Genomic DNA, 12360 nt, shown 5'->3' with positions numbered 1-12360 from the left:
TCCTGTCCTCTACCATCTTCTGGAGTCCATTTAAGCTCACACCTACTGCTTCAGTGACTCCATCCAGCCACCTCATTCTCCGTCGTCCCCTTCTTCTGTTGCCCTCAATCTTTCCCAGCATTAGGCTCTTCTCCAGTGAGTCCTTCCTTCTCATTAGGTGGCCAAAGTATTTGAGTTTTAGCTTCAGGATCTGGCCTTCTAAAGAGCAGTCAGGGTTGATCTCCTCTAGGACTGACCGGTTTGATCGCCTTGCAGTCCAAGGGACTCGTAGCAAAACCTGTGGCGTGACAATTTCCAAACTGGATCGCGACAATCTCAATCACGAGCCCCGCCCATCCGGGCTTCGGCGCGGAAAGCCTCGGGCCGCGCTCGTTCGAGCGACCCCCTCACGCTGCGCCCGGGCAAGCTCGCCTCCTTGCCCTCCGCGCAGCTCCCCCGCACGGCCAAGGCGAGCCTCAGAGCCGTCGGGGGGGACGGACGACGACATCTCCACAACCGCCTGGGTTCCCGCCCTTTCCACCCGGAACTTGTCGTTTGCCTCTGCCGGGGCTGTGGCCGGCGACCCCGCGCAGCTTTTAGCTGCGGACTCGGCGACAGCTAAGGCGCCGCTTTGGGCGCCGAGGTAGAAGTTTCCGCCCCCCCAGCCCACCCCCGGGGATAAAGTGGCGATGAGGGCAGCGTCCTTGCGGGCCTGGCGGAGTCTTCGCGGTTTTCCCGGGAAGCCCTTAGGCCAGGGGTCTTCCAACTTGGCCCTTTTATGACTTGTGGACTTCAACTCCCAGCTTTGCTGGCTGAGGAATTCTGGGAGTTGAAGTCCACAAGTCATAAAAGGGCCAAGTTGGAAGACCCCTGCCTTAGGCCGAGGCGGCCCCCGCCCCACCGGCAGCTTTATTGAAGCCGCGCTGTTTGCTTTGCAGAGCTTCCCGGCCGGGCTCGTCTTGGGCAGTGTAAAGTCCCTGTCTCTCAGCTGCAGCCGCCTCCGTTCAAAGTCTAAAAAGGAGGCAAATCTCTCGGGAAGAGCTGGCTCGGTTGCCAATAAGTAACTAATAAATCCTTTTAGGCTTTAGGGAGGATTTTAAGGCATTTCCCGCCCCCCCCCCTTGCCTTTCTTTCAACCATTATATGCGGGCTGAATCCTGGAGCTCTATCGGTAAGGGGAAGAAGGGGAAGCAAAAGAGACCCACAGGTTGAGTTCATCCCAAACGCGAACGCTTCGACCATGGGTGTGTGTGTGTGTGTGTGTGTGCAAGCCACTATTTCTCTGCTTTGTGAACAGCCAATTTAGCACGTTACCCATGGCTGATGGTTTACGCCTGCTGAGGGAACAGGGGAGCAGAAGTAAAGACCATAACCTGGACTTGTTTTACAGAGTACAACTGTATGAATTTGGGGCAATTTATTTTAGAGTAAATCCCACAGAATTATGGAGGTAGATTCCACAATGGATTCAATGAAGAGACAGGATTTTGGATTCCACAAAAAAACGAGCACAATCTACACTTTTTAGGTTTCCACAGGGGATCTGTAGAGTTCCTTTTCTACTATAAGCATTCCTATCCAGTTACCTGCAAATAAGTCCCAGTGAACTCAGTTACACACCAGTAAATACAATTGTACTAAATTCGGTCCAACATTAACAGGGGTTCTTCCAACATAAGACTTGAGTATATAAATCACTTTGCCTATGTCGTCAGTTATGGAGGATACCCAGCTATCATCTTTGCACCCTTCTGTGTCCTTCTCTAGCCCAAATATTAAAAAGAGAGCTTTTTAAATTAGCTATTTACGACTCAGCTGTGTCAGGGCGGCTTGTGGCTGGCATGCCATTACATCAGGAGAGGCGACACACACAAAGAATAGCTGCCCGATCTGTTTTGACTGGCATAGCTGCGGGTCCTCCATCCAGAGGCACTCAAGATCAAGTTTTGATTCAAGGCGCATAGATTTTCACTTCTCAAAACCAGGAAACCGTGAGATCATGAAGCCAGCTGGGTAACTTGTGTCAGTCATTCTTTCTGGGCCCTCTCTCAGGGAGGGGCTGTGGGAAACCACTTCAAAAAAAAACTCCTGCCATGAAAACTGCAGAGACTAGATTTCCCCCCCCCCCCCAATTAAATACAGGCACACATCTCTCACAAAGTTTCTTTTTTTTTCCAAAGAACAATTTCGGATCTTTTTAATTATCAGAAAGGGAGAGGGAAAAGTAAAGTGTGTGACTTATTCAAACTCAGAAGGAGAATTATATTTGGAGGGAAAGTGTTTATTTGGAAATACAATTTGAAAAAAAGTATTTTCACTCCTAGGTTTTGCTGTTGGTACCAATGTGCATTTGGTAAGACAATAGAAAGCCAACATATTGGTGTGCAGAGCTCGAAAATGAGCTGCTCTTGTTACTATATACAAGAAACCGGCTGGCCCTCTCGGTGCAGGGAGAATGCTTGGAACAGGTATCAGCCCCCACCACCACAGCAGAAAGAGGACCGGCTGGCACTAGGGGACTTGGAATCAAGCCCCTAGAGGCACCTGTCCACATCACCCATGTGGACATAAAGATTACGCTACAGTTCAAGTCCTTGAGCCAGAATTAGCTCCCCAGGGGAGGGGTTCTCGGCTGTTCTAGAAGTCCTGCCGCGGGGTGTGAGTTAGACTGTGCCTCCGCAGATCACAGTTGCGCCTGAACACTTTGCCGCACTGCTCACAGTTGTAGGGCTTGATGTCTGTATGGGTGAGAAGGTGAGTTTTCAGGTTACTTCTTTGATTAAAGGTTCTTCCACATGTGGGGCATTTGTGTGGAGATTCCTGTTCAGATTTGAAGCAAGCAAAGGATTAAACCCTTGACAAACTACTTGGATTATCGAGCTTTTCAAAGTTCACTCACATTTCCACCATCCCCCCCCCACCCCCACCCTGCTCTCATTTTTGGCCTCATTAAATTGCTGTAGGACAAAAAGAACATGGCAAGGCAAAATAAACTTGCAATCTAAGGCCTCACAGACAGAAAAATCAATGCAATTCTGTGCAAATGTAAATTGGCAGTAATAGACAACACTGAAGACTACAGACTAAAGTACACAGGACTGCACTGTGCATGCATTTATAGTTTGGTTTTATGCAAATTTACTTTCCAATAGGATTCAGTAAGGGTTACTCCCAAATAAGTGCAAATACATTTTCAAATTTAGAATCTGAATTTGCATACGCTTCAATGACTAACCTTTCTTCAACCCTTATTTATGTGCATCCAAACATGTGCATGATTTCATTTTTTTCCCTACCCAATTGGTCAATTTTCTTTGGAGCTGATCTCAGAATCACAGCTTTACTTTCACATTAACAGAAGTTTTAACTGCAGGCACAAGTATTTCCAGAAAATGCATCTGGAATCCAGAAGCAGGCCTATTTATTTACTCTCAGTCCCTTGTAAGTGTGTTTAAGATTATAGTCTTAATTGCACCGACATATCTTCCTGCCTGTCAAGGCCAGTCGTCCTTGCTTTGCACTTCCCACTTCCTGGAATCTAAGGGGAAAAGTCTCCTACTAATCCACCCGGCTTCCAAGGGAGACTCAGTTCATCTCTGTAAGTGAGAAGTCTTCCACAAAGCAAGTCTTTTTACTCTGGGATTTTCCATCAAAGAGCACATCTCATTTAGCCATTGGTAAGTTGCTTCAAAATTGTCTGGCTACTTAAGGAGCTTTTTCAAGTGTTGGAGCATGGAAGTCTTGAATAAGTGAAGTCTACCTTAGCCAGCCTATCTTTCCTCAAATATAAATCCTGCTTAATTCGCTGGAATATATTCTTAAGTAAATGTACATAGGCTCACAGTCCCTAGGAAATGTTACTTAGTTTATGGTTGTTATTTGACTAATATCCTACTTTTCTCTGAGAATTGAGTGTTTATTGGGGGGGGGGGTTAGTAGCCAAAAGAAACATAGGGCATCTGTAATAAATTGCAGTTACTATACTTCAAAATGATGGCGTGCAGGCAGAGATATCTTAACACAAATGCTATTACATGTTTGCATCTGATGCAAGTGAGTGAGTCACAGAACTGACATGTTGATATCACTTTGCACATTTCATCATTTGCCCCCTTGTCCTCGCCATCTAAATGCCCATGTTATGAACACCATATACATTAAATATGGATTTGTGTTGTTTTCTGAGAAAAATAGCACAATAGATTTCAGATTAAAAAGCACCTCTCTCTTATTTTGCATCTGGAAAATAATTACTGTGCATTTATATTCATAATCAATTAAAATCAAAATAGAATCTGTAAAATAATTGAGCCTGATCTTACCTGCATATGTAAGGTTTTATGAACAGCTAGGGTCCTGGATTGGCAAAATCCTTTCCCACACTCTTGGCACTTGAAGGGTTTTTCTTTGGAGTGGATATACCTGAAAATCAACCAAAAGGGTTTGGAGTCAATATCTCTATACCCACAAGTGCCATAACCAGCCCAACTTCTGCACAATCAAGTTTTTAAAACCAAAATTATATGCTGCCTACCTGTTCATTAACGTGTTCAGACCCTTTAAAATAATTGCCTTCGTTGGAATAAGCCCCTTTGAATAGGAGAAGCTTATTTCTGGGTAAATATGCATATATTTGAGCAAACATGCTTAGCAAGGATGTAATCCCATATAAATGTTCATGGGTGTAAGCCCAATTTATTACTTTGGCAGGTAATTCCAGGTGAAGTTAATCAAAATTGCCCTTTGATTAACATCAGCTTGAATGTTTGCGTTTAAGTTTATAAATCTGACAGGAGAATGTAGGGGTTTTGTGGAATAGAGACACCAACATTCTTTGGCTTCTCAAAACAAGCCACAAAAAGATTCTCTTTGTAGAGATTTGTATATCGTTACAAACCCATAAATATTTTTGTGCTCTTACTGCCAAGTCTTTAGTGATAGTTATATTATAGCCCCAAGGCAAAGGAAAAAAAAGCAAAGGCAAGAAACATGATCAAGAACATCAGAGGACCTTCAAGTGAGGGAGAATTCTAAACTGAGATTCTAACTTTAGAAATATGTTTCACTGAAGACAATAAGACTAAAGTGGATCATTCTTCCTCAAAGCAATAGGAATCTGCCTCCTGCTCCAACGAGATTTAAGTAGTTTAGCCCCACAATCTCAAAAATCCCTTGGCTTTAAAATCAGGCATGTGCCTTCAGATGAAGGCTTGAAGGCAAATCAACAGAATGACTGAATCCTTGGCTCCCACTTTATTTTCTTGGAAATAAACCCTACTGACCTTCAGAGGAATAATAAGAACACCTCTCGTTTAGATTGGGTCTGCAGTAGATAGTCCTGTTCCTACATCATGCTAAATCATGATTTGTTTGAACTAGGATTTACTGAACGGGTCACAAACCATACTGAAGCAATGGCTTCGCAGCAAACAACAACGTGGCTTAGTGTTGTATTTGAATTCAGCTTCGGATTGTATTCAAGCCGCTCTAAGCCTTGATTTATTTTAACTATGGTTTTGGGGAGAAAACACTTAACACCTTTCGAAGTAAGCCAGGGTCTCCATAAACCCGATTAAGCCCAAACGAGTAAAACCTTCGGGCGGGTCTCCAGTCCCTCCATCTGAGGAGGCCTAGTGGGGCTCCTTGCCTGGCCGGCGGCCCGGGCCAAAGGCTGACCTGTGGTCGCGAAGGTGATCTTGCCTCCGGAAGGCCTTGTGGCAGATGTCACAGGTGTAAGGCCGCTCGTCGGTGTGGGTCCTCTCGTGGATGAGCAGGTTGTAGGACTTGGTGAAGTGTCGCCCGCAGAACTTGCAGATGAACTCCTTCTTGGTCTTGGAGGGCAGCCGGCCCCGCGCCGGCTTCCGGCTCTCGGGGGAGAGCTTGCCCAGCGCCGCCGACAGAGGCCCACCCAGCTTGGCCAGCTCGCCCTGAGCTTGCGCGGCCGCCGCCGCCGCCACCGCGTGCGCCTTGGGCGGGTCCTCCTGCGTGGCGGCCGCCGCCAGGTTGGCAAAGTCAAAGCGGGGTCGCTCCTTGCGCAGCGCCGGCAAGACGTGCGCGATGGCGGCGGCCTGCTTGGGGTGGAACAGGTGCGTGGCGAAGGGCAGGGCCGGGAAGGGAAAGCGCTCCACCAGACCTTGCGCCGCCGCCATCTCGCTCAGCGCCGAGCAGCGGCTGATCTCGGCTGGGCCGCCGCCGCCCGAGGCAGTGGCAGTGGCAGCGGCGGCCGCGGCCGCGTAACAGCCCAGCGTCCAGTGGTTCATGTGCATGGTGTGGACGGCGCTCAGGCCGTAGAGGCCTTGCAGGTGGTCTACGGCGGCCGGGAACGTGTTGACGGCTTGCAAGAAGGAGTAGTTGGTCAGCTGCAGCGAAGGGTGCAGCGGGATGGGCGCCGGCAGCGCCTTGCTCCCCATCGTTCCGGGCCGGGCCTTGCCTTGCGTTGACTGGTTGAACCCGGCGGTCGGAAAGCGCGCGCCGGCGTCCTGATCCTAAGCAGAAACAGGAACATGAAGAAAAAAAGGAGAAAAATTGCGGGTTATTCGAGGAGAGGCACAAACAGACCCTTTCCTCGCGTGTGGTTTCTTTCGCTCCTAAACCGCCTGTCAGCCTCGCGTGGCCCCTGTGTTTTCCCCAAGGCAGACCTTAATCCGGGTTATGCCCACCCTCCACGCCGACGCTGGTGGGACGCGCTGCAACGAAGTGGGGAACGGGACCAAAAAATGGTCTGAGCTCCCTTTTTTTTCAAGCGGCCGAGTCGGAGGATCGGTGGCTGGGGTAACCAGAGATACGGCCTGGGAAGACAAGCGGGTTGGAGAGAAGGCGGCCAGTCAAGTCTTGGACTAAACCCTGGCTAATTTCTGAACTGGAAACGCGGACACGCGAGTTGCTAAGAATGCGGGTGGGCAGCGCAATCCGGACATCCCAATTTATGGTGGCCAGTCTTCTTGCCAACCTGCCAGCGCTGGTTGATGACTTCAGCTCCATCGCAGCCAAGGTCGGAGGAAAGAGCGTTGGGAAAGGGCCAAAGCCTCTCCTCCTGCAGAGCGGCGAGAGGGTAATGCAAGCGGTACCTTGGAGCTTATTGGGGCGGGAGTCAGGCCACCAGTACTGGCAGGGGAGCACCACCAACACGGTGCAGAGTTACGCACTTGGCGAGCGGATCACTCAGAGGCCACTGAACCGAAGACACGCCATGCTTGGCCGAGGTGCTCAAGATAAACAGCCAAGCAAACACCGGCGTGCCAGGAAGCGCAGGTGCCCTGACACCAAGCCGACCTAACACCCATTTTTCTCGCCTCATGTTAGGCTAATGGTTAACTGTTCACTGCCCTATTTAGAAGCGGGTGAAATGGGAATAAAATCACAACCACCGTGGACACTTGAGAGCTAGAAACTTTTTTTTTTATTAAGATGAACCTGATTCGGCTATCTCTCCAATCACTCCCCCCCCCCCGCCCAAGGAAGCGAAGAGCAGCTGCATTCTGCCTCTCAGCAAACAGCGATCCCCTTTTTGGAAGGGCCCGGTGAGGGATCATCCCCTGCCGCCTAAATACTCCAAGGAGGGTGTTCTGTAAGGCAAACAGGGAAGGGCGGGATGGGCCCTAGTGAGCAGAAGGGCAAAGGCGCTGCAGCCTAGGAAAAAATTGTGAAGTCCCCACACGGAGAGAGACACACGTGCAGTCTTCCCGGGAAAGGGGAATGTGCTGTCTCCTCGGATTACTTGCAGGCTCGGTTCATTAACCAGCGAGAAACAAGAGAAGCCGCACTAAGCAGCGGCCTCGAGTGAATGGTTTCAGCCCGCCTCCAAAGTGCATCATTGCATGTCCCGTAAAGTGGGAACCGGTGACGCCGTGGATTCGAATCCAGCGTTCCTGTTTTTATAAACTTCTTCCCGCCACGCGATCTGGGAACAGAGTTCAGAGAATCCCGAACACAGCCCTGCGCTGAACCCGTGCAGTTGGTGCAATTCCTTAACCCAGAGAAAAATACTCTGCGCGATTTTAGGAGACCTATCGTAGAAGGGGGCCCCTGTCCTTGAAATAAAATCCTCCTGTAACAGTCGTAGATGCGTGTGAGTTCCGGGGGGTGGGGGGCTGGAAACCTGCCGCAGGAACCAGTCTCTCGACGGAACTGACTAGCGAATAGAAGTGCGAGGAGGCTGGAGCCAAATCCTTTTGCTTTTTCGGGACAGCGGGCATTTCATTTGTAATGGGAGGAGGAGGAACAAGAAGAGAGAAAAAAGCGACCAGCCAAAGCTCTCCGTTGGCGTAAACTTGGAAAGGAGCCGGTCGGTTGCTCCGTGTCTTCTCTGCGTCTGTTTTCTCTCTACCAGTTATACCTGTCTCAGCTTCTAGGCCTTGGCGCCCATGGTCCCGATCCGGGAGCTGAACCCAGGGCCCTGCCTTGAAGCTCAGCCGGAAAAGGCAAAGGGGTCGCTGTCCTGAAGCCCAGCTAATGCCTTGTTCGGAAACAACGGACGTCAAGGCCTAGTACACTTGCATCTGGAAAGCGGAGCGGGGAAGCTGTGGAAATGTCAAGGCTCAGAATCTGAGTCGTCCCACGAGGAAGCGGGTTTTCTGGACGGTTTGGAGACACGTTTCCCCAGGCACAGGCCTTTTCAGGGCTTCCAAAGTAGCCGGCTGAGTTTGGCCGTGGTTGAACGCTGTTGCAAAGAGGGGGGGGGGGAATCCGTGGCCGCTTTTGCTTCCCCCCCTCACCCCCACCCCCACCCACACACCGCCTGCAGCGCGGTGCTTATTTTTCTTCCTTCAGCAACAAGTCATTGATCAAGATAAGCGACTCAGAGAAAAGCAACGCCCGGCTCGCGTGCGCTTTCGCGGCGTCTCAAGTAAACGGCCCGGAGTCCTTCCAGCTGGCTTTGGCCTGCCGTGCTTTGCGCTGGCCGAAGCGACACCCCCGCGAATTTCGGCAAGGGACAATCGCGATCTAGCTTGGGCCGACTCGGCGGTCCCACGCGAAAAGGCTGGGTTTCGGACTGCGGGCGTGAAACAGGGGAGATGCCGGGGCGGGAAATTGGTCTCAGCAAACTCCCAAGGAGCAGGTGAAGCTCCTCTGTCTTTCTCCTCTCCCCCCCCCCCCGCCCGCTTTCCTCTCTCCTATTGTCGCCTTATGGCCATTGCCCTGAAGTAGGAATTCGCCTGTTCCCGGCTCCACGCTCTTATACTACATTTGGAACCTGTTACCGGAGTTGTGGAAAGTGTGGGAAATGTGGTATTGCTTAGGAAAAGAAAGAAGCACCAAAATCTAATCGGGAGTTACAAGGCTGCCCAACTCACTCGAGTCCCTTCAGCTGGCTCCCTCTCCCGCACGCAGCGCAGAGTCAAAAATGCCTTCAGATGGTGCCACTTTATATTTGGCGCTAGAAATACTTTTTCATTTTAAAGAATCCAAGGTGAAGGCTGTGCTCACTCACTTGGCCACCCGCTTGCTCAAGTGTCAGCGGCAATCTTCGCCAGCGGCGGAGGCTTTCAAGGGGTCCCGCGTCAATTTAGCTCCGGGGGGGGGGGAGGGAGGAGAATCGACCTGCTTAAGCGTGACTATATATTTTGATTCTTTTCCCTTTATATAAAAAAATCGGTATAATTTACTGGTGTGAATCGATAATTAATTTAGGCTAACCTTCCCCAAGCGGGTGAGTTCCAAATATGCTGGACTACAAATCCCATCGTCCCAACGAACGAAGAATGGCCGGCGCGTGGGAAAAGACCTGTACAGAATCAGCAGCGGCGGCGGCTGCGTCGTCTCATTCCTGGGCGGGTGAAGGGTTTGCCCTGGCCTTTCTGCAGTCTTTGGGCTTGACGGAGGCCAAAGGGCCCTGGGTGGCTTTTCTCCTGCTTGCCCTTCTTTGAGGTACGCCCATTCTTTTTTTTCCTCTCCCGTATAAACGAGCGCCCTCCAAACCTTCCTTTCTTGCGGTCAGGGGTCCCAGCGTGCAGGGGAGGAAATTGATGGGAGGTGTGTGTGTGGCTTAGCTCAGCCCCTTTAACCGAAACTATAAGCTACAGCTTCCCCCTCCTTTCTCCCAGCTCCAATTTTCCCTCTGAAATTGGCAGGTTGAGTAGCAGTAGCGGGTCTCTCTGACCTGTCCACAACAAGAACAGACCCTCCTCGGGCTGGGAGTCAGGCCACGCTCGGGTGAGAACTGGGGTGGGTGGTGGGTAGTGTGTGTGTGTGGGGGGGAGCTCTTCCACTAATCCTGGACCGCTTGACTTTTCAACTGAAGTTTCCATTCTACAGGGAAGGAGGTGGGTGTTAAATGATTTCCTGCTTCAAAGGACTCTCTCCAAGAAGGCAAGTCTGCAGATCTGGAGTCGAGTTTTGATTTACATAAAACAGCAGTCCCTCACCCTACCTCCTCAGTTGTTCAAGAAGACAAGTGAGAGTGCTTTACAAAGACTAGAACTCTTGCTCAAAAAATCTTTTAAATGACTGTCCTTTATTAAATTAGTTGCACTGTGAAGCATCACAGCAATTAAGTCTATTTCCATTAAAGATAAGGCAGGTTTTCCCCCTCTCCCTTCCCAAGAGTAGAAGGTTGTACTGCTTTCAATGGCACTTGCTTCTAAATTATTTTTTTTCCAAACTGGGAATAATTCTAATATTATGTGACATTTTCCATTCAAATGACCTAAATAGCTTGCTTTGTCTTAAAAATGTCTCCCACGTAGACATCATAACAAATAGACAAACACATTCATCAAAAACTTAGCTGAATTCATTCAACCAGAATTTACTTATGGCCGCAGGTGGATGCCTTTCTGTTGAATCCTATACATTCTTATCTGCAGGTAAATTCCTTTAAATTCGTCTGAGTAAACTAGGCTAGGATTATGCTCAGCAAACTTAAATAGGATTGTGCTGTTAGTGAAAGAACTCTTATTAAAAATCGGTGGAAATTGGTTTCAATATAAACTCATTTAGGACTTGCAGGAAAAACTACAGTTTATGTTAATAAATATTACATAAAGATGAGTTTTTAAAATCTGGATTATATTTTCCTATTTATGTTAGGGTGTAATAAAAGGAATTTCAAATGTGTGAGAATAAATTTGCTTAAAATACAAGCACCTTTAAACAAAAATTTTATGCATGCTTAAATTCAAAGTGAGCTTAACTGACTAGCACTTACTTACGAGTAGATGTATCTAGATTTTTCCACTATAATAGGCCAATTCAATGCATGTTTACTCAGAAGTAGGTCGCATTGATCTTAATAGTGCTTATTAAGTGAGCTTACCATATTAAGTTTATTATCATTAAGCTTATTAAGTATTGCTTATTAAGTTTAATAGTGCTTAGTAAGTGAACTTAGTAAGATCCCTAGATACTTAACAAATAAAGCTGCTTTTAGCAAAACTAGTGAGGTTGTTTAGATTCACATTTTACAAATACTCCTACATCCACATTTTTGGAGGTATGTTTATTTGACACAAGGAACGCAGGTTTCATCTCTTTTAGTTATTTCAGTAATACACCCTTTGCTTAAAACAGATTAAAAAGTGGTTTTGAGGGTATTTTAGTAGTTAAACGATTTCACGATTGTTTCAGAAAATAGCACAATGTAACAAAAGGATCTTTGTTTCAAGATACAACAACTATCTACATGTTGTATACTGATTAATGCATGTTTCCCATTGGATAACAAGGGGAAAGTACAAGGAGTACACGAACAAGGAGCGTATATCGGAGGTAGTAGCCCTTTGAGAGCTGTATGCAACGAAATTTCATTTTGATGTACATTCAAAGTGACAGTGTTTTATTATTATTATTATAAGGTTAATACTTCCATGAAATCAAGCTGGACATAGCAATAAAACGCTTCTCAAACCACACACCATACTCTCTTTCTCCTTCTTGGAAAGCCACACAGTACTGATTAAGCTATGAATGGGCAGCCATTGAAACCAGAACAACATAGAATAAATAGGTCCGGGTGCCAAGTTGACAATCGGAAATCGCCTGCAGAGAAACGGTCGGAAACGGTACCTTTTACTCGGAGACGCAGCTGCTAGTCAGGCGCGAATCAAACATGGCTGTAATTTAGACGCCCCGTCACTTTCCTTCCCAACTGGATTCCCGAATTTAATTAAAATCGGTGTCTAGAGCACGAGTTCTCCCCGAAATGCTCTTTTGCTGCGACTGGGCTTCTCTGTCCCAGCTCTTCCCGTGATCAGGACTGCAGGATACTTCCGTAGACTTTGGTGTGAGAGTGAAACCACCAACTGCTCTAGAAAGGAGGAGGGGGGGGAGGGAAGCAGGGGTTGGGTTGGTGGGGGCTAAGAATAGAGTTTGGCGGTCCCAGCTATCAGGTATACAAACATTGGTGGATGGAGATGGCGGGAGGGGCGAAGAAACCACCCGCGA

The 12360-nt window shown here is 48.3% G+C and overlaps 1 protein-coding gene across 2 annotated transcripts; it reads right to left on the bottom strand.

Annotated features, from left to right (window-relative positions):
* Positions 1-2255: 2255 nt before the first annotated feature.
* On the bottom strand, positions 2256-12113 carry OSR2 (odd-skipped related transciption factor 2). Of its 2 annotated transcripts, none has more exons than XM_081322520.1 (4): positions 11983-12113; positions 5656-6464; positions 4302-4401; positions 2256-2799 (listed from the first exon to the last, which is right to left on the bottom strand). In XM_081322520.1, the coding sequence occupies exons 2-4, from the start codon at positions 6387-6389 to the stop codon at positions 2617-2619; spliced, it is 1017 nt and encodes a 338-aa protein (XP_081178646.1). In that variant the 5' UTR covers positions 6390-6464; positions 11983-12113; the 3' UTR covers positions 2256-2616. The 2 variants fall into 2 exon arrangements, with proteins under 2 accessions (XP_081178646.1, XP_081178647.1); XM_081322521.1 differs by having other exon boundaries at positions 2256-2717.
* Between the last annotated feature and the right edge of the window lie 247 nt (positions 12114-12360).

Source organism: Vipera berus (assembly GCF_964194415.1).
Source record: "Vipera berus genome assembly, chromosome: 3".
NCBI lineage: Eukaryota > Metazoa > Chordata > Lepidosauria > Squamata > Viperidae > Vipera > Vipera berus.
The sequence above is the reverse complement of the archived record's forward strand: the minus strand, read 5'-3'. Positions and strand labels throughout refer to the sequence as shown.

What these genes read in the sequence shown, in the direction of transcription:
- OSR2 (XM_081322520.1), bottom strand. Translation starts at nt 6,389, where the DNA reads ATGGGGAGCAAGGCGCTGCCGGCGCCCATCCCGCTGCACCCTTCGCTG. An exon ending in GATCACCTTCGCGACCACAG is followed by an intron (nt 4,402 to 5,655) that starts GTCAGCCTTTGG and finishes GTTGATTTTCAG; the next exon opens with GTATATCCACTCCAAAGAAA. An exon ending in ATAAAACCTTACATATGCAG is followed by an intron (nt 2,800 to 4,301) that starts GTAAGATCAGGC and finishes AAATCTGAACAG; the next exon opens with GAATCTCCACACAAATGCCC.